This window comes from Rattus norvegicus, chromosome 3 (assembly GCF_036323735.1).
Source record: "Rattus norvegicus strain BN/NHsdMcwi chromosome 3, GRCr8, whole genome shotgun sequence".
NCBI lineage: Eukaryota > Metazoa > Chordata > Mammalia > Rodentia > Muridae > Rattus > Rattus norvegicus.
Window position 1 is genome coordinate 100073673 of NC_086021.1, and position 21934 is coordinate 100095606.

General features: G+C 50.1%; 1 protein-coding gene across 1 annotated transcript in view; it reads left to right on the forward strand.

Annotated features, from left to right (window-relative positions):
* Window positions 1–21934, forward strand: part of Alx4 (ALX homeobox 4) — a 36573-nt gene that overhangs the window by 6621 nt on the left and 8018 nt on the right. The window contains exon 2 of the mRNA NM_001106553.2: window positions 20301–20611. Coding sequence (NP_001100023.1) covers window positions 20301–20611 — 311 coding nt within the window. The remainder of the gene's footprint in view (window positions 1–20300; window positions 20612–21934) is intronic.

Genomic DNA, 21934 nt, shown 5'->3' on the forward strand with positions numbered 1-21934 from the left:
CTGGTATATGTCCTGGAGATTGACTCTAAGGCTGAATGAAGAATTGGTGTTTCATTCAGAAGGTTGGGTGCATTTGAAAGTCTGCCACAACCCGTAGCTTTCCCCCCTCCACCCGCCTGTGTGTGTGTGTGTGTGTGTGTGTGTGTGTGTGTGTGTGTGTGAATGTTAGCTAGCATGCCTCCTACCCATAGTTACTGGGTCCTCCTCCTACTGTTGAGTGAGTTGGGCTATAACTGTGTGTATTAATGTCTGTGCACTCCTGTGTGAAAACTGTATGTGACCCCAACCATGTTGTCACCCCTGCAAGGGAACTTGTGTACTTGGGTGTGTGCAAGGATGAGTGCCTGTGTGTGGCTCTAAAAGCCCCTCCTAACCCATGTACAACTAAGCTTCCCCTTCAGAGGTTTGTGCCTAAGGCAGGCTAAGTGGCTGGCTGTGTGTCTCTGGCTCCAAGCCGCCCTCCTTCTGGCTGTCTATTGCAGCTTCCCTGAGGCTGACTCACAGACTAGCAGTCTCCAGGTGGCAGGTCTCCAGCAAGCCCTGGAGTCCCAGATTGGGTCCGTCCAGCCCACCTGCAGTGTCGTGAGACTTATATCCCATTCGCTGGATACTTGGATGTTCATTTTGCCTTGCATGGCTCACTTTAAGACAAGCTATCCTAGCAACATCCTGATGTATTTTTCAGACTCCTTTTAGTAGATGAGCAGGGAACCAGGAGATAAGGGGCCCCCAAGCGCAGGTTATAGGGAGGGCAAGAATACCTCTTACTGGTAGGTGGAGAGGCACTGGGATTTGGGAACAATCTGGTTGGATTGCCTTCTCTTCATATATGGAGCTATGGGAACCACATTGCATGAGTACCCTGAGGCCAATGACCCACCTCTGCCTCTCTCACAGTGACTGCCTCCCAGTGCTGGGGACCTTGGTGACCCCAGGAACCATTGTTTCCGAATACAGACTTAAGCCGATCCTGGTATCCCTATTGGGTCCTGCTCGATTTTGGAAGAAATAGCAGTCTTCTCCTGTGCCAATGTCCTGTTTCACAGACTAGGATCATCAGGCCTAGGATGCCTGATTCCACTTACTTATGACTCCTCAAACTGTCTGTCACTGAGCCAGGCCCTGGGAGGCCCGAGATGTGCTAGACCCTGCCTCTGCTTTCAGGTCCAGAGGGAGAGGAGCAACCTCCAGTTCCTCTTCCCTGGCACCAGTGCTGGGCGGGCAAAGCCTCCCCCAGGCTGGCTCACAAACTGCAAGGGCAAAGATGCGCCTGGGTGGACAGCTAGTCTGAAGCCACCACCCTAGTGCCCGGGTGTACAGTAGTCTGAAGCCACCGCCCTAGCCTACCTGGGCTCCCTTCTCCAGTAAGGGACGGGAACTAAGGAGTTTGAAGACCTTTGCCAACTCTCCTCTTCCCCCTCATTGCAGAGCAAGAGATCTGGGTGCAGGTGCTGACATTGCAGTGGAATTGACCCTGACCTTTAGCACACACTCTCTAGTGGCACTTAGGGACTTCATTTGTTGGATGTGGCTATTTAGGACTTGCTGACTAAGAGGGAGGGGAGGAGGAGGAGGAGGAAGACTTGGGAGAATGGAGAGTAAGTCCTGAGTCCCCACCCCCCACACACTCACATCTTTGAGGGAGCTAGAGTATTACAGGTGGCGATAGTGGCAAAGTGTTAATGGGGTGTCATTTGCTTATTATTATTGCTGTGTTGGAGATCAAACTCAGTCTCACACATGCTAGGGAAGCACTAACTACACCACTGCAGACTCTGAACGGATTTTAGGAGAGGAATGGGAACTTTGAGGTCCCCCCAGGATATGTGAGCCTCCCTGACATCTAGAAGTTTCCCTGGTCCTGTCTGTGGCCCCGCCATTCAGACGCCCCTACTCACAGCACGGCTCAGTGAGTCATTGGTCTTGGCCCCATGACATACAGGACAAGTGTATGCACATCTCTGTGACACAAGCCGCCATGTCTGAAACTCTTTCATGGAATCCGATGGTTTTGCAATGGAAGCCTTGGTCCAGGTCTTGGAGCCAAGCAACCTTTAAAGACTTCAAGAGCCTTCCTCTCTGTCCACTGCATTGTACTTACAGAAGGAGAAGGTTGGACCACCTGCTGCAGGGGAGAGTTTAGCAGGCCTTCCCTGGTGTTTGCCCTAATTTTTCCTTCTACAGGAAGTACTGAAGGCTTCTTGTGTTCTATTTCATTGCAACCCCTTTGTGATGCCATGAGAGTGGTACACCTGCCAGAGGCCCGGTAGACAGTAAGGAACATGTACAGGCTGGGGCAGCTAGGAAGGGACAAAGAAGTTCTTGACAGCCCCAAGACAAAGCATTCTTTTCTAGGATGAACCCCATATACTTTAAAATCTTTCCAAGGCTATTCCAGATGGCATAGAGACAAAGGACAGGGTCTATTTCAAACATGGCTCCCAGAGAGGTCTTTCTATCATGTCTGGGGTACCTGATCAAGACTGGGTTTTGGCACTTGGGTAGGGTAGTGTTCCAGGCCTGACTTGGACCTCAGGCATGCTTCTTCACCCATGCCTGGAGCGAACAGCATGGCCCAGGTACCTAGGAGCTGGAGTGGGGATTATGTTCTGAAGCGCTGGGCAAGATGGGAACAGTCAGAAGAACTGACCAAAGCGTCTTTCTTCCTCTGAGAGACAGAGGAGGGCTGTGTGAGGCTCTGTCTGTGTTGCTCCAGATCATGTCTCTAGACCCTAAAACAAGGCTTGGGATACACAGTAGGTGCACAATTGGTGTTTGCAGTTGGATGCCTGATAGGAAAACGGGAGTGAACATTTCCATTTCTTCTCCTTCCTGTTGGCTCCTCTTTCCTTCCTCTGTGGAGATGGGTGGCAGCCCACAGTACGGACCTCTTTCACCCTTCTGGAAAAGGATTTCACTCTGCAAGGAGCCTGTGGCTCAGGAGCAGGGAGGTCGTGGGTAGACCACCATTTGTTTTGCAGAATTGCAGCAGTTTGGAGGAGATCCATCTATCCCCAACTGTTCCCCTTTAAGTTCATCTCCAAGGCCACAGGCCTGGTGTCCAGCTGCTGTGCCTGCCAGGCCTGGCTCTAATCAGGTGGTTGCTTGCCCCTCCTGAATCTCCTCAGACCTTGCCTGCAGTTAGCTCTAGCTTCTGCCTCCAGCCACATCCCGGGACTTTTGTTCCTTCCTACTGCCTGTCTGTAGGTCCACTCAGAGCCAGTCGAACCTGTCCATCCATCTCTCCTCCCCGGGATCCTGAGACTCCCAAGCAAGGGGCAATACTCTGTTCCCACCCACTCTGTTGTTCCTGGTTCCTACTTGGGTACCTACTAAGGCCTAGGCTTTCTCCCAGCACCATTCCTTCTGTTCCTTGTGTGGCCACAGCATCTTCATGGGTATGTCCTAGATGAACAGGCATACACGCACACACACACACACACACACACACACACACACACACACACACACACTTATACACTCACAGACTCATACCTCTCGCCTGGTAATGTCAGCACTCAAGGGTGGCTTCCACTACTCCAGACTGCCAGGCACTTGGGGGAGAATGCAGATAGAAACAGAGCAGAGCTCCCTTCTCCCTCACTAAAGAGGGAATAGACTTGCACGAGGCTGTGGGCACTGCCCTGGGAAGGTTCTTCTATCAGCAGATCCTGTGTACAACACCCCAGCCAGGCATATCCCAGGGTCTGACTGTGAGTGAGAGGTTTCCCAACTCATAGTCCAGCCTCACTTGGATGAGCTACATGGGAAATCCCAAGAGAGGTGGCAGTGGTCTGGGATTCCCAAGGACACCTGAACCAGTCCTCAGAGGCTGACCCTGTCAGTCAGCAGAAGGGGCAGGAAATGGGCCTCTGTCATCAGGAAGCTGCCTGAATCAAGGGTTTGGGTGAGCAAAGGTCTGAATGCAGCATGATGGTTGTAGGGAGTTGGAGCCCGAGGACTGGCAGGGGCCAGCTGTGAGGACTTTCATTTCCACAAAGGCTTGGGGCTTAGGGGACCCCTGGAGGTTGCTGAGGGGCCTGTAAAGGCCAGCCCCTTGATGAGTGTTGTGCTGCTTGGTGTGAGCTCCAAAAACAATTTCGTAAACTTTAACTGAGGGGGAGACAGTGTTTGTTTTCTTCATGGGAGTAAAATGTACAGACATGACATAAGTCTGAGTGTGGCCTCAGGCCTGTAAACCCAGCACGCGATGGGGTGCGGCATGAGGCTTGCTGTGAGAATGAGGCTAGCCTGGACTACATCAAGGACCTTCCTGAGTTCCATCAAACGACCATGTGGTAGGAAACCTGTCCCCACTTTATAGATCCTGTGCGAGTAAGTTCTAGGACAACCTGGGCTACCTGGTGAGTTCCAGGACAGCCTGAGCTACAGCAAAAGACACTTCCACATATGTGTGCATGCACGCACATATAATATATAGCTTTATTACATGTAGCACACCAAATTATACATAGCAGAAAAGTTAATTATTTTAACCATCTTTAAGTGTACCATTCAGTGACATTAAATATACCCAAAATGTTGTATAACCATCTCCTCTGTTTCCAGAACTTTCCCACCATTTTAAATAGAGTCTCTACCTGTTCAACAAAAGCTTACATCATCTCTCCCCAGGCTGCTTCCCTCCGCTTTCTGTCTCTATACATTTCCCTAATTTCATTTCAATTTGTTCGAATCCGTTCTTGGCCATCTGTGTAACTTTTCAGGAGAAATACCTATTCCAGATCCTTCTCCAAGTTTTGAATCCATTTGTTTGAATGTTTTGTTGGTAAGTGGAAGGATTTATTATTTGTGCTGGCAGGGATTGAACCTGGTGTCCCAGGCCTGTGCCCTGCCATTGGTCCATACTCAAAGCCCTTAGAAGAATCTTTAGGCATTTGGATAATAATCTCTTATCACACAGATGGTTTATAAGGATCACAAAGCCTCCCTTCCTGTGGGCTGCCTTTGCCTCTCAAGTGGATGCTGTCTTTCAATAAATGAAAGGTTTTCATTTTGACAAATCTAGTTTACCATTTTCCCTCTTTGTCACCTATTTTTGGTGTCACATCTACATTGATGGCACCCACGTCCTGGATTTCCATTTACTTCTATTACTATTGAGACCCTTAGAGCAGGTCTTTGGTCTGTTTTGTGTCGGTCTTTGGGTACAGCATGAGATGGGCATTAGCTCCATGTGAGTGGACTTTCCACCCCAGCACCTCAGCAGAAAAGGCTGCCGCCTCTCCAGGGAGCATCTTGAGATGCTGGATGAGAACTGCTCACCCGGGGAACCTGAGAGCTTCCCTCGGGTATCTCCATCCTCTTGTCCACTCCATCTGTCTGTCCTCAGCAGGGCTCTCGCATGTGAGGTCTGGAATTGCAGAATGCACAGGGAAACACATAGGCCACTCTGTCTCTCTTCTTGCCTCCAGGTTAGTGATTGGCCAGTCACGGAGATTCAAGTCAGGGACATTTGTTCTCCAGGAACCAGAGCTGATAAGGGAGGGCAGAGCTGCAGGCCAGGGCTTCAGAGATGGCCCCTAAGCTCTTGGCTATTTGGGAGACCTGGGTTTCTCCAGTTAATTCTAGTGAGAGTAACCTCATATTATTAACATGGCTCAAGAACCTTCTCCCTGTGTGCTGAGAGGATCCCCTGGGAGGAAGCCCATGACCTGTCTGCTGCAGGCTTCATGCTGTCAGTTCTCTTGTGTAGCATTTATTCCCAGAAAAAAGACATTTGCATTGTCCTCTGCCCAGTCATCAATGAGTCCACCAGGCCTTGAGTTCCAGGCACTGGGCCCAGGGGAAGAGGCTCCATGTCCTAAGTATCAGACCAAATGATCAACCACAGTCTTCTGGGGCTGTCTGCAGGCAGGTAGCATGCACAATTTCTAAAACCTTATTTTACTTGTGTGTGTGTGTGTACACATACATGTACACATGTGTTTGTGTATGATGTGTATGTGAGAGTGTGTATGCCACAGCATGTTGTGGAAGTCAGATCTTTGCATACATACGTGTGTGATATGTGTTGCCATGTGTGTAGACGTCTGTGTACAGGTGCATACACGTGTGTTGCCCAAAATTGATATCAGGTGTCTTCTCAATTGTTCTGTCTTGCAGAACCTGGGGCTCCCAGGTTTTGGCTAGTGCAACTCTGCTTGCCCTGGAAATCTGCTATCATAGATGGCAGCCATGGCTACCCAGCTTTTACACGGGTCCTGGGGATTAGAACTCAGGTCCTTATGCTTGAGAAGCAAGATATTTATCCACTTAGATACCTTCCGTGTGAGATTTCTTTGGAAGCAAATATCAAATGGCTTTTTCTAGCCCTTAGAAAATTAAATAGCGGCTTTGCGATGGATTTGGCCATGACTTCTTTCCTCCTATCTAAGAGAGAAAAGCTCTTCCCACTCTCCGTCTGTCAGTGATTCTATGCCTTACAACAACTGCCTTTCAGAAAGGAAGCTGGTCACTGGTGAAGGAAGCAGTCTCCTCCGAGATGTACATGACTTGTCCAAAGGCTGGAAACCCAGCTACACCAGAGCCTCACGGGTATTTATAGTTAGGTACAAAGCAAGGAAGGGCCACGGAGGCTGGCGAGACATCTTCCTTGCCCACAGCAAGGGCTCCATCTGAGGCGGAAGCTGCCAACAATATACATAGCCAAGTGTGGAGAACAAAAGGAATGGAGTTCAAGGCCTGGCTTTTATGGCAGTTTCACATGTTCTGAAAATGTACAGCAGTTACAAGTGTTTCACCTATTACAGGACCTGCTACGCAGATATGAAATGAGCTCGGATTGAAGGAGACCCTGGGAGCCACACTGCACAGGGTTTATGGTCCAGTCCATACACGTCCAGGCAGCTGAAGCTGAGAGACTTGGACAGGCACCTGGAAAGGACTGGGAAGTGAGGGTGCTCCTGCCCCTGAGGGATTTTCCCTTCCTTCTTGCAGCTGTGTGGACCCCATAGTTAGACTCTATTATGTGCCCTGGGGGATTTGTGGTGCAAAGGGATCCATGCTTTCTGCCTCGTTACCATTTCCCAACCATCTGGGGTGTACATTGCTCAGCCTTGCCTCCTAGGTGAGGAAACGAAGGTGCATAACTGTTGCTCCCCTAGAGATGCCCCGGGAGGCTGAGTGGAGGGGTAACCTGGGAGCATCCTTCTCTCCTCTGCCATCTCTCTGGTGAGGACAGTCAACATCCCTAGTACAATGAGGCTGGCTAGACAGAGCTTCAAGCTGGCCACCTCAGCACATGGCAGCTTCAGCACAGACCAAGGTTGCCCTGGCAACCCGTCTGTCACCTAGGTAAGGTGACTCACCTTCTCGTTCTATGAGTCTGTACCTCCCAGCAGCCTTCCCTCTTGAGATAAACATTTGATACTTTCCATTTTGTCAGCTTGTTAAAGTACCCCAGAAACTCTAGATGAGTGAATGAGTGGGATTGGGGGATAAAGAATGGCAGAATAAGGGGCTGGGGATTTAGCTCAGTGGTAGAGCGCTTACCTAGGAAGCGCAAGGCCCTGGGTTCGGTCCCCAGCTCCGAAAAAAAAGAACCAAAAAAAAAAAAAAAAAAAAAAAAAAAAAGAATGGCAGAATAAGGGTAAACCTGTGCCTGTTCCACCCCAGATCCTTCTCATTCCTTCATATTGAGCAGGATTTAAGCTTCTCCATCTTGCCACGGTATGCTGGAGGGGACATCAGGGATGCAGGCTTTCTTTTGTTGTGAGAAGAAAGACAGGATCTGGGTTATCAAGTTACTGGTATTTGGGGACATACTCAAAGCCACATGGTTTAAAGGAGTCAAAAGAAGCAGTGAGCAGTCTGACCACGGGTTTAGAAGCAGGAAGACATGAGTTCAGGTCCCACCTTTCACTGTACTCTGCCACTCAAGCTGGCACACAGAGCTTGGGTTTTAAGGCCTGGGCTAGGCCCTCATTAGCAGAAGCTGGGAAATTTCCAGTCTCCTCAGAGGAGCAGTTAATAGGCTAGTTTGAATTCTTGTTGGTTTTCAGTCCTTAGATCAAGTAGCTCCTTGACCTTTTCAACCTGCAGCAGCCAGCCCTTCATTTTGTGGACTTTGGTGTCAAGGCACAATGCAGTGTTCACTTAGCAGAATCTCCTGTGACAACTAGATGGTACTTGTTACCTATCTGTGCCTTCCATCAGGTTATGGCCCTGTATGTAAATGCATGTGTGCTCATGTGTGCGGAGGCCAGAGGTCCCCCTTGCTTTTGAGATGAGGTCTCTCAATAGGTCGAGGACGTGTTTGACTAGACTGGATGTCCAAAGAGCCCAGGAATCCTCCTGTCTCCAACTCCTCCTCTATTTAGTGTGTGTGTGTGTGTGTGTGTGTGTGTGTGTGTGTGTGTGTGTGTGTGTGTGCGTGCATGCCATGGTATTTGCGTGGGAGTCAGGACAATGTTTGGGAGTTGTTTTTCTCTCCTGTAACTGTACAGGACCAGAGAATTGAACCCGAGTCTTTAGCCTTGGCAGCAAGCACCTGTACCCACTATGCCATCTTGCTAGCTCAAAAAATGGAAAGTCTGATAGATTCAGAGAGATTTTATTTTCAAATTCTCAGCTGCAATAAAAGCAGCTTATGGCCCTTTGCTCACAGACTTTGCTACAGGCCTAAAAGTCACTACTGAAGGAAGTGCAGGTTTTACCTGGGGCCCCTGAAGGGCTGGGCGAGATGGATTCACAAAGAGGTGTGTGAGGTATGCTCTGGAACTGGCATCATGGCTCTGCTTAGGACGTGGGGACCAGACATTTAAGCCCGAGGATGCTGGGTCATGGAGCACTCACTCCACTCCACCCAGGCCCTGTGCTAAGCGGTACAGAGTGTGCTCTGTAGAGGGATCCTGGATAAGAACAGATTCCTACTGGCTCTTATGTATAATTTCTCCATAAAACCTCTACATTTTGCAAAGGGTTCAGACTTAGGAAGAAGTGCAGTGGGGAAGCCCAGAGGCCCCACACTTGGATGTTTTGCCATGCCAGCTAAGTCATCATTGATCTTCTGGGTCTCACATGAGTCAACAGGCAAATGCTGATTGGCCAGCAGGAACACAGCTATTATTTTTCTGTGAACTGACTAAGCTGCCTGTCTGCCTCTTTACTTCTAAGTACTTTGGTGCACAGTTAAGGAAGAAGACACAAGTCTATTCTTAAGGTCCCTGACAGTTGGCGACACTGGTCTCATGCAGGGGGCAGCCTACTTGGTGTCAGCATGGAGGTGTGTATAATGGGTATGAAGAAGCAGCAGAGAGGGGCTGGCCTCCTGCACTTCCTGCTCTGTTTCCCTTCTCCCTGGGCCTGGTCTCTGGATGTCTAGCTGGTCCCACCAGGCATCTGTCCCACTAAGGTACCTGCCCTGCAGGATGCAGTGGAACTGTCAGAGTCAGGCCACTTTCTAAATAAGCCATCGCCCTCTCTGTCTCATTTCTGAAGTTGTGAAATGGGGTGTAAAGAGGGAGTCACCACTGCAGGTCCCAAGGACCATGCAGACTACAAAGTACATTCGCTGTTTTCCACTGTTCTCCATGGTGCTCTTGTTACTTCCTCTTCCTTCCTTGACTCTGACAGCCCACGCCTCTAAACCAGGAAAGACCCTCCCACCAGAAGAGCCCAGAGAACATCTGTGTAAGGTGGGGCTGTGGGGCCTGCCTCTATTAAGAACCCCCAGGAGATCACAGGCCAGGGGTGACCGCTCCTAGCCATAAGACGATCCACCAGCAAGACAAGGTGGTAAACTGAGTAGTTTTGCCATAAGACAGTCATTCACAAGTGAGTCAGATGTTTCCTGCATACCTACTGTGTGCCAATATAGCTGGAACTCAAGAGATACTTAGGGTTTTGCAGGGAGGGAGACGACCTCCAGGAAAAAATAAAAATAAAAGCCCAGACCTCAGGCCTTTCATTCAAATGCTCTCATTCAAGGTCTCTGTCTGGTGCCTCATTTTGCCCACTGGTTCGATGAGCTATGACAAGGGCAGCAAGATCTCTGTGGCAGGTAAGCAGTAGGGATGGATACCTGCGGAACTGGTAGATCCTCCTAGGAACCTTCTTCAGATCACCCCAACCCCACACCCCCTCCTCTTTGCCTCAGGCCCAGAAATACTTTATTGGAACTACAGTGCCTCTTAGTGGTAAGTGTGGGAAACTGCAGCCTTGCTTTTGGCCTCTGGGAGTTGGACCTACAGTCTTGACACAGAACCAGCACTGAGGGTGAGCAGCTGCCTGAGACTCCTCCCAGGGGTTGGCCACCCACAGGACTGGCCCCTCCACAGTGCCTTTTGCACTCCTAGTGGCACGGATTCACTCAGAGTTGTAGATCTGAGGAAACATCCATTGTTAGCCCAGAGGTTTGTTCAGGCTGAAATAGTCACAGGGCCACCTTCATGCCTGCTTCATGGCTGATTTCTTTGAGCTCCTTCTCGAAAGGTCTCTTTTCCATCCATGAGGTAACCAGTCCACACAGACAGCATGTGCTGAGGTAGGGAGACCAGTGATAGAGAACCCAGGATAGTGTGGTAAGGACAGAAATCCACAGAACTCTCTCTCTCTCCCTCTCTCTCTCTCTCTCTCTCTCTCTCTCTCTCTCTCTCTCTCTCTCTTTCTCATACACACACACACACACACAGAATCAGAGACAGAGACAGAGACAGAGACAGAGAGAGAAGTGCAAGAGACAGCACAGGAAGGGCAGCCTCAGAGGTAAGAAACACAAGGCCACCATGCAGCACATGGTGGGGGGGGGCAGGAGTGCTATTGGGGGTGGGGGTGAACAGGTCAAACTCAGTTAAGCAAGAAGGGGTGATCTAGCTCACAGGGCCCTGAAAGCCACAGTGGGGGTGACCAAGGTAGCAGAATACAACAGACCACAGTTTTGTTGCATTTGACTGTCAAATACTGAAGGAGTCATTCTGTGTATTTCTCATCAATATTTGGGGTGTTTTACTGTTTGTTTTTGAGACAGGGTTTCTATACATAGCACTGGCTGTCCTGAACCTTGCTCTGTAGACCAGGCTGGCCTGGAACTCAGAGATCCACCTGCCTCTGCCTCCCCGGTGCTGGGATTAAGGTGTGAGCCACCATGCTCAACTTCCGGAGTTTTTAAAGTGTGTGTGCATGCACACGTTTGTGTGTCTCTGTGTGTTTGTGTGTATGTGTGTGTGTGTGTCTGTGTGTATGTGGGTGTGTGTCTGTGCCTGTGTGTGTTTATGTGTGTGTGCACGTGTGCATGCGCACACATTCACACAGCCACATGGAAAGCAGAGGTTGTCAATCAGGTGAGTGTGTTCTTTAATTGTTCTCTACCTTATTTCTTGAGATGGTGTCTCTCACTGAACCTGGAGTTCACTCAATCATTGGCTAGGCTGGCAGGCCAGCAAACCCCAGAGATCCTCCTGTCTCCACCTTCCCAGAGCTGAGATCATAGGCCTGTGCCAGTGCAGCTGGCTCTTTATGTGAGTGCTGGGGACCGAATTCAGGGGACTCTTCCATCAACAGTGTTCACTGTTGCTGTGTGCTGTTTCAAGGAGTATCCTGTCGTGTATTTGGCATCTGAATGAGGCCTCTGGGAGCTGGAAGGAACTTCTGCTGTGGGTTGTGGCATGATGGGCGCCCGCATCTTAGACACCTACTGGCTGTACTCAAGGATATAAGCCTACAGACCAAGAATCTTAGGAGGAAATCTGGACTGGACTTGAGCATGGGCAGTCATCCAGCGGTCATAGAGGCCTTGACTTGGAGTCCATTGTGACCCAGATGGGAGGGAGGTCAGTACCACCCCACCACGATAATGCCACCCCATTGTAGCAGGAGCTTTTTTCTGAAGCTGCCCTCTCCCACCCCACTCCATCCAGGCCTCTCGCTTCCCATAACCCCACAGCACAGTGTCAGCTCCCTGTCAGCACAGGCTTCCCTGGGATTTCCAGTCTCTGATTCAGATAAGAGCTTATCCTCATCTCAGAGAAAGCCAGCCAGGACAAAACAGGCCAACAAAAGGGAAAAGTTAGCCCACATACTCAACTTTCTACTTCTGGAAAACTTCCAGTATTTTCCAAGGATAATCACTCCCTGCTTACTTTCCTAGAAATGAGTGTCTTCTTTCCACTTGCCAAAGCCCCGTTCTGTAACAGGGTTCAGTCCTTCATTCATCAGGTGTTTACTGAGCAACTATATGTTCCCAGTGCAATACTAAACGCTGGACACAAGGGGTGATGAACGGTCCCTGCTTTCTAACAGGGAGGGGGGAAAGCAAGCAAACCGATAGATGCACAATAATTCATGTTTAATCCCAACAAAGACGCTGCACAGAGTAGAATGCACGGAATCTGTGTATGGGAAGGATACCCTTTACCCTGGCTATTTCCATTAACCTCAGCTTTCTACACAGTAGACCATTGGACTTGGTCTCTCATTCATTCCTTAGGTCCATTGTCAATTACTTCTCTAGGATAAGGCCTAGAAGTGGGACTTTGGGGTGAAGGCCTTTGAACGTTGAATGATGTTCAACGCCATTTTGTATCTTCTCATTAATTACGTTTTTCACCCCACAAAATAACACCGTGAGAGATGAAGCTCAGTGTGAATCTGTAGTCTCTAACGCATCCCCATACAGATTTCTGTACCCATTGACACCATCACAAAGGCACGATCATATATTTCGAACAAACCTCGCCCCCTCCCCCATCTCCTGGCCCCCTGCAGCCAACCCTCTGCCCTCTGTACCTCCATTCCTACCTTCCCAGGCTCACGTGATAACTGAATGGGTCACACAGTGTGTGCACTCTCAGGCTGGTTCCTTTACACGTGCAGTGTGCTTCCGAGACTCCCCCATATTGTCCAGACGGTGGTTTGTTTCTTTACTGTTATTCCACCGTGAGCTCCTCAGTCTGCTCACCACTTGCCTATTTTTTTTTTTTGGTTCTTTTTTTCAGAGCTGGGGACCAAACCCAGGGTCTTGTGCTTCCTAGGCAAGCGCTCTACCACTGAGCTAAATCCCCAACCCCACCAGTTGCCTATTAAAGGACCTTTGTTGCATTGCTCAGCTTTTGGAGACTGTGACCAGATGCTCGTGACAATCAATTTAAAAGTAAAGAGGGTTCTAGCTGCTTTGGAGGTTGAATCCCAACACCTATCTCTAGTCAAAATGAGATTTGCTTGCCAGAGACGAGCACCTTTCTGTGCTGATGTTACTCTGTAGCATGGGATTGGATCTCGGTTGGGTGTGTTGCTTTGGGTCTGTGATGATGTAGCCCATCGTGGCAGGAACAAGATGCAGAGGAAACTGCATGTGGGAAGGGGGAGGGGAGAGATATTAGTGCCCTATAATCCTTTTCAAGGGCACATCCCCAACGATCTAAGACCCACCCACACTTCCCTATAAACCCCAGCTCCTAAAGCTTCCCTCACCTTCCAGCATTGTCAGTTGCTGAGGACCAAACCACATGGCACAAGCAAGCCTTCGGGACGTTCAGAGCCAAGCACAGCAGTGTTTTCTCTCTGGTTTGGGTCTCTGCCCCCTCACAGATGGGTCTTCATTTCTTAGAGCATTTGCCGAGCTGAGGGCTTTGCTGGAGCCAGGACTAGGTTAGTCTAATCACATTAGAAGCTGCTGACAATTGTGACCTGCACCCTGAGTTCCTGTCTCTGTATCTCTGTGAGGGGGTGCTCTGCGGTCTCACCCCAGTTTTCCTTTGTGCTTAGCGGTAGGAATGATGACCTGCCTGTCCCCAGGTTCATTGGCCACCCATGTGTCTTTGCTGAGCTGCCTGTTCACATAAACTGCCACCTTAAAAAATTCATTATTGTGAACTAAACTCCACATCTAATTCAGATTTCACTATTTCCCACTATTGGGACCCTCGATCCACTTCTTCTGTCCCCACCACCTCCTCTGGTCTGTGCCTCCTCATTTCTTCATTAGGGCTCTCTGGCTGATGGGTGCTCAGAATAAGATGCCTTTCATCCCCGACTAGCTTGAGCACTGGTTGTCACACTCTTTCCCGTCCCGGCTCACTGCCTCTTGAGTGAGGACACACATGTGCTCCCTGTGTTCTTGCTGTCATGCTGCCTGGGTACTTCTTCCTTTGCAGCATTATTTACCAAGCTGCCTGCTAAGCTAAAGACCTCTGGACAGAGCCCAGGGGCAGATGAGGTGGGTTGAGGATTTATGTGATCAATGGCTAACCTTTAGCCTCCACCCCAGGCCCCCAGGACTGTTTGGACAGCGGTGGGTTTAGTCAGTGCCCTTTAAATAGCATGAAAGGGCCCCGTGCTGGCCTGTTTTGTTTAAGGAGATTACATCGGTGCTGTGCACTTCGCCACAGGGTGTGTGGGGCCGGCTCACCCGGGGAACAGAGAGAGCCGCATGTCCCCCACAAAGCAGATGTTTGGAGGGAAAATAGATGTAATCAAAACCATGGAGGATAAAATTACTCAGACCCTGTAGCCATACATGCCGTGAGCACTGCCTATACCCAGCCACACACGTACACACACTCTACCCAGGTCCACACTCACCCATCCACACTGACACACAACTCTACACATGTCTGCACACTCATGACCCTTGCCCCAGGCAACTGGAAACATGTTTCTCCCACACCCATCCCCAGCTGCAGGCTGGTGCCTATACCCTAGGGGCTCACATCCTCTGAATAGATGGATGCATAAAGGGGCTCTTGGTGCCCTCTGGAAACATTCACAGGAAAGAATGGATGGCTGGAAGGAAGGAAGGAAGGAAGGAAGGAAGGAAGGAAGGAAGGAAGGAAGGGAGGGAGGGAGGGAGGGAGGAAAGAATACCTTGGAAATTTCTCGAGAGCTTTAGATGACCCTAGATGGGAAGGCATGGTGGGTAGAAGTTAAGGGAAGGAAGGTGGATTTCCTATTTTCTTCCTTTCACGAGCTGAGCCCCAATGGCCAACACTGAGTGGGATCAGTTTGTGATGGTTGGTTCCCAGACGTGGTCTGTAGCCTACCCAGAAGCTCTTGCTTCTCATTCCCCACCTGGAAGCGTTACTCCACGGGAATAACACTGGCTTCAGATTGTTCTAGAGCCTTTGGCACTCTGAGGGAAGACCTTTCTGGAGCAGGCATTACTTTGAACAGTCACCCCTTGTCTCCCTTCTCTGGGTAGTCTTGATCTGATTGCTGGGCCTGGTGCTGTGTTCAAATGAAGGTGGATCTCTGTGAGTTTGAAGCCAGCTTGATCTACACAGTGAGTTCTAAGCCATCAGGGGAGGAAATATGGAAAAGGGGAAACTTTAGGTCAGGATAAGCCAGGCTCTACTCGCTGTCTTGACTTGGGACACACCCACAAAAGGCTCCTTGCATGATTTGGGAAGGAAAACATTCAGCCAGAATAAAATATATGCAGTGTCCCTGAAGGCTGAGGGAAAGGCAGGCTTGCTGCTGATGGCCTGGATTCAAGCCGGCCTCTGTTGCTGCTCAACTGACTCCAGTACTGGGGCCACAGTGTCGAAGGATGCCACAGCTGGGCAAACTGGCACTTCTGGAGGCCACTTCTCTTGTGCAATGCAGTGGCCTGACACAGAGACGACTACTCTCTGGTAGGTGATGGATGCTGGTTTAGATCAGCAGATCTTAACCTATGGGTCAAGACTCCTTTGAGGGTCAAATGAGCCTTTCACAGGGGTCACATATCAGATATCCTGCATATCAGATATTTACGTTATGATTCATGACACTAGCAAAATTACAGTTATGAAGTAGCAAGGGAAATAATTTTATGGTTTGGGGGTCACCACAACATGAAGAACTGTATTAAAGGGCCACACAACATTAGGAAAGTGAAAACCACTGGTTTAGATGCTGGCCCCTCCCTGCTGGTTCTGCTTGCTGTGTAAAGAGAAATGTCCTTTAAGGTCCACCCTGACTTTTTCCCCACCCACTTTCCCTCAGTCTCCTCCAGTCTTGGAAAGTGACATGAGTGTGCTCAGTTCCCCTCGTGTACCTATACATACCTGGTCCCCTCTCCTGCTCAACACCAGCCATCTGCAAGTCTGCAATGGGGCCGTGCTGAGCGGCTGCACGAGGAGGGATCACTGTAGTGTCTCTTGGCCATGGCACATCTTTTCTTCCATAGCCTCTCCCCACATATTAGAGCCTGTCCCTCCCTATGCTATGAGCTGAGGCAAGACGAGTGACAAGAAGCTCCCCTTGGCAGTTGGAGAGCCGGACACCGAGGGCTTTGTTCACAACTAGTCAGAACCCCCCAGGCTGTGAGGGCTGAGTGGAGGACAGAGGGTTGACTTCTGCTCCCTGGGAGAGCTGTTGCAGGCACCTGGAAGGCAGGATTTTCTGGGCAGGCGGTAAGAGGTGAGGGTTGCAGGGAACCGGGCAGGACAATGGCCTCCTCTAGACAGGAGTAATCAGACTCACATTGTGCAGCCAGGGATTTCAGACCCATCCTATTGATAAGGAGTGCCAGCATGAGCCAGATTCTGAGTTACACAAGGCCTTGCCCAGGTTACTGCCCTAGCCAGCCCCTCTGGATCTTTTGGCTGGCTTCACACAAGGTCCTCCATGCTTCCCTCATCCCTGGACCCTATCTAATCCAAACAGACCCTGTCTGCTGGGGATCACATAGGAGTCATGGCAGGAGCCATAGGCTTTAAGGTAGCTAGATGGCATACTTCAGTCAGAGGAACTGTGTCCCAAGTCCCTGTAGCTGGGTTGGGGAAGGACCTTGGAGAGCTGGACCAGGAACAATAAACCAGATTCCCGGAGGACAAACACGGGCTGGCTCAAGGTGCATGGCCTGGCTTCAGGGGTCCCAGGAGGAGGGGCCTTATAGATACAAAGCCAGGGTCTCCGGCCTTAGCTTGTCGTTCTGAGATAGGTAAGTATGGTTACAGACCTTGGGAGATTTCTCCTTTATTGTCTAGAGTAGGAGCCCAGCTTCAGCATTTAAAGGAAGAAAATTAATAATCAAAATTAGCATGCTGACTAGGGTAAAGGTTAACAACTGAATGACAATTCATACCTGCTGGGAGACGGGAAAATCAGTTTTCTCCAGTGGAGTGACACTAAGTATATCAACTCCTCCAGGGTAGACCTCATGTTGTGTTGTAGGTGACGAACATATAACAGACGCCTTCTCCTTCGTGTGTGTGAGTGTGTGTGCGTGTGTGTGCTCAAGCTTTAATTTGGTTACAGTTTGGTGGGTTTTTTGAGAAGGTTGAATTTCGTTTCCTTGGTTGTAGACGATGAGAGGATCTGGGAGGGCTTGGGGGAGGGATGGAATATGATCAAAATATACTTGAAGTTAAAAAATGTTTTAAATAACTAAAAAGTGGAAAAAAAAAGGGCTGGCAAGCTGGAGGGATAGCTCAGTGGTTGAGACTCCTTGCTGCTCTTGCAGAGGACCTGGGTTCGATTCTCGGCTCCCACGGTAGCTCACAACCATCCATAACTCCCAAGTACTCATGTGGTGCACATTCGTACATAAGCAATGAATATTTAGGACGTTGGCATTGAGGCTTGGGGAGATGGCTGAGTTGGTAAAGCGCCTGCCACACAGGCATGAGGGTACCCAAGAGCACACTTAAAGCAGCTGGGTGTGGTGGGATGTGCTTGTACCCAGCACTGAGGAGGTGAAGCCAGGTGGATCTGCAGCGCTCTCTGCCCAGCCAGTTGAGTGGAACAGCAAGCCCCACACCAATGGACACCCTGGGTCCAAGAACTTGATAGATGGCTCCTGACTATGTGCATAAGCACCCGTGTGCACGTGTGAACGTGTACACACATGCACGCACACGCACACACAGACACACAGACGCACTCATGCACGCACACATGCACAGTCCTTCTGGGGCTTTGATCTCAGTACACACTTTGCTGTGTCCCCATTTCCCATTCACTTGTTCCAGTGGGTGACTAGATCTAGGCAGGGATACACCCTTACTTCTTTCTCATCAGAAGACTGTGAACACTGCCATCCTCTCCTGTGGGGCCGGGATCTAGCTCTGTAGTAAGGGTGCCTAGAACTTCATCTTTGTCACCTGTGCTCAGGGGCAGGACTTACGGGTGCTGAGAGGCCCTGGAAATAAGTCCTATGCCCTGGTAGTGTAGTCCCAGAGCAGGAGCGGTGTCTGTGGATAATCAGGGCATATCTTTTCTCTCTCTAGCTTTTTTCCCCTCAGTTTAAATGGGAGGCTAGGGTTAGTCCTTCCACCCCTGGTTTCTGTGTAGCTGCCCTCAACTGGCCCTCATTCCCATGGGGTTCATGGGGCAAGGGTGAGCCTGGGGGACACGGCTAGGCCAGGAGGGGTGGCGGCTGCCTTCCCTGGCCGGGCTGCCAGGAAGTTGCACAAGAGGAGTGTTTATTTTGGGTGAGCTGGGTGGGATTTCTTTTCTTAAAAAAAAATGAAAAAGAAAAAAAAGCATAAAACTTATTTGTCTGCCAGGAAGATAAATATCTTTGCTGGAAGCTCTTGGTTCTGCTGGCAGCTGCAATTCACACAAAGCTGTCACCGAAGCTGCGCTTGCTCGCTGGCTGTGTAAGTTGGCTTCACATGGCTGCCATTTGTAACGCCACTGGTTTGGTCAGCCACCCCCATAGATGCTTCCAGGCCTGCTCTGGGCACCCTCTCCTCCCTTTCTTCAGTGTCAGAGTTGGAAGGAGACTGACAGGGGCAGAAAGTCTCCCTCACCCTTCCTAATGCTCACAGGGAGTGTGGTAAACTTGAAGCATCAATCCCCCAACCCCTGATCTGAATGGCATCAGGAGGTCAAGGTTAGAGGCATCATCCTGATCCAAAATGCAAATGGTGGCAGGAACCTGTTTCCAGAAGAAACAGAGAGTCAGACCGGATGACACTTATATTCACCACACACGCTTGTTGTGAATGGATGGGACTTGTGCGCATTTAAGGATTTCCCACGATCTCCCTCCACATCTATTAATGGTTCTCCCACTGAACCTATCTCTTTCTTCCCAAGTCTCAAATAAAGGTATGTCCAGGTGCTTGCTCTGGCAGCATATGTACTAAGCATATGGCCAGAAAGGGGCTTCCCACATCTGGAGACATGCCTTGATTCCCATCCCACCCCATGGTGCTTGGATACATATGTGCACCCCAGGGACCCCTCTCGTGGAGGACTTGTCTTGGGTCACAATCCTCTTATGCTGGCAGGGCCTGGAAGCCTCAAGGCCAGACCAGAAGCAGGCATCAGTAATGGTGGAAGGTTACATAGTCAGCTGGCTGAGTGCCTCTCCTTTTCTCACAGTCCATAAGAAATATCCCATGGGTCTCTTCATTCACCCCAAAATTATAAAGGGGAAAGTGAGCCACAAAGGGTTCATTAGGAAAGTGGAGCTGTAAAGTCAAAGGTGTGGAACAGAAACTTTGGTGCCTGGCCCTGGAGTCCAGACTCTGAGGCCCCTGCTACCGTGAGGCAAGTGTGTATGCTCAGATGGATGGGTAGGCCAGGAGCTCCTACCCTCCTACCCTGGTCTCCACCTCCCCACTCTTGACCTGTGTGGCTTGGCTTGGTTCCTTGAGGCTCTAAGTTTCCAGGAATCTATTATGGGAGCCTCATTGTGTCAGCAATCGGCAGTCAGGGCCTGGGCTGTGAGCTGTGTTTACAATGATTCTCTGTGGCCCCTAAGGGGGCATCCCCAGGAGTGAAGGATGCCTCCCAGTTGTGGTAGACAGTGGCAGCTGCTATGAATGGGACCCCAGCATGCACCCACATTTCAGTGAACCCCACCTGCTAAAGGCTCCTCTGCAGACAGTGTTATAGGTGGAGTGGGGGGGATTTGAGGGGGGTCTCAGCGCTAAAGTCTGAGACAGTCTCCAAGGCTTCGCTATGGAACGCCATGATACCAACTATGGGTATCAATGTTGTCCTTTCTCTTTCCCACCAAGTCCACTGTGGCTAGAGGAATTCTACCCAAAGAAGCCTCCGTATTGTGTCAGATAGCCATTGGGCCCATTTCCAAAGAGATTTTGGCTCCTTTGAACCCTTCTAGGGGAGGAGTCTTACAGCCATAAAGTGGAGAGAAGGCCACCAAGGTCAGACTGACCAACCTAGAGCTACATAACACTGGTGCCAGAAGGGCCATTCTACGATGATGCCACAGAGGGTGAAGGAGGGGGACAGACTTGCCCAAAGTCACCCAGCAGGTTGAGGAAAAACTAGAGTATGGAGCTTGAATCTCTTGGCCTGGTACTCAGTGTGCCTCTGGGAGGATCAAGTGTCCTCCCCTCTCGCTTCCCAGATTCGAGTTTCTAAACTTCCTTTCTCTTCCTCAGCCAAAGAGAGCAACCTGGGTGAGCCAGAGCTGCCCCCTGACTCTGAGCCCGTGGGCATGGACAACAGCTACCTCAGTGTGAAGGAGACAGGGGCCAAGGGGCCCCAAGACCGGGCTGGCGCTGAAATACCAAGCCCCCTGGAAAAAACCGACTCTGAGAGTAGCAAAGGCAAGAAGCGGCGGAACAGAACCACCTTCACGAGCTACCAGCTGGAGGAGCTGGAGAAAGTCTTCCAGAAGACACACTACCCTGATGTGTATGCCCGGGAGCAGCTGGCTATGAGGACCGACCTCACCGAGGCCCGCGTGCAGGTCAGCCATGACAGGGCCAATACAATGAATGCCCTCACCATCACTATCCAAACCCAGTTTAACCCCACTCAGCACAACCCAACACAGTCCCTTACAGCCAGCTGAGCACAGTGCAACCCACCATACACAGGTCGGTTCAGCCCCAGGCCAGCACAGCTCAATGCAGCATGACCCACTTACTGTATAGCACGATCCAGTGCAATGCAGCTCAGACCAATACAACCTACCCCAAAACGGTACAACTCGCTACACACAGTTTCGTACCTCAGCACACACAGTTTAACTCACCCAGTACAACCCAATCCAACAGCACAATAGAACCCAGTACAACCCAACAAGACCCAGCACAACATTATAATAGCCGAGAACAATCAAGTCAGCATAATTTACCACACACACAGCTCAATTAAACTCAGTACAAACAAACCCAATATAACACAGCACAATACAACACAGTAAAAAGACAACCCAGGACATGATGTATAACTCAGCTCAACCCAGTACAACATGGCCCAAGCCAATATAATAGAGCCCAACATAGCCCAGCAGACCTAACACAATCTAGAACAACACAAGTCAATGGTGTGACCCACAGTACACAGCTCAGTGCAACCCTGTACAACCCAACTCTATCGAATCCAATATTAGCCAAACCAATGCAATGCAACCCACCTCTCCATAGTACAACATACCATACATAGCTCAACCCGCCTCTCTATAGTACAACATACCATATACAGCTCAACCCAGTTCAATACAGCACAACCCAGTGCGACCCAAACTCAACACACTCATCCCAGTCCAACCCAGTGCAACCCAAACTCAACACACTCATCCCAGTCCAACCCAGTGCCAAACAAACTCTACACACTCATCCCAGTCCAACCCAGTGCAACCCGAACTCAACACACTCATCCCAGTCCAACCCAGTGCCAAACAAACTCTACACACTCATCCCAGTCCAACCCAGTGCAACCCGAACTCAACACACTCATCCCAGTCCAACCCAGTGCAACCCAAACTGAACCCAACACAACAGTGCCAGACTGCAAACTCAACACAGTTCACCACACACAGCTCTATTCAGCACAGTTCGACTCAGCTACACAACACCACGTAGCCTATTATAAAATCAACAGGACCAAAGCAGGTCACTTTCTTCCACTTGTTCTGCTTCCTCTTTCCGATAGACTCTGTGACTGGTCACATTCTCTTGCCCCTAAAATGAGAAACCCGTTATTACTCACCTTGTTGTTTGAGACAGGGTCACACGTAGCTCAGACTGGCCTCTGTCTTGCTATGTAACCACAGCTGGCCTTGAAC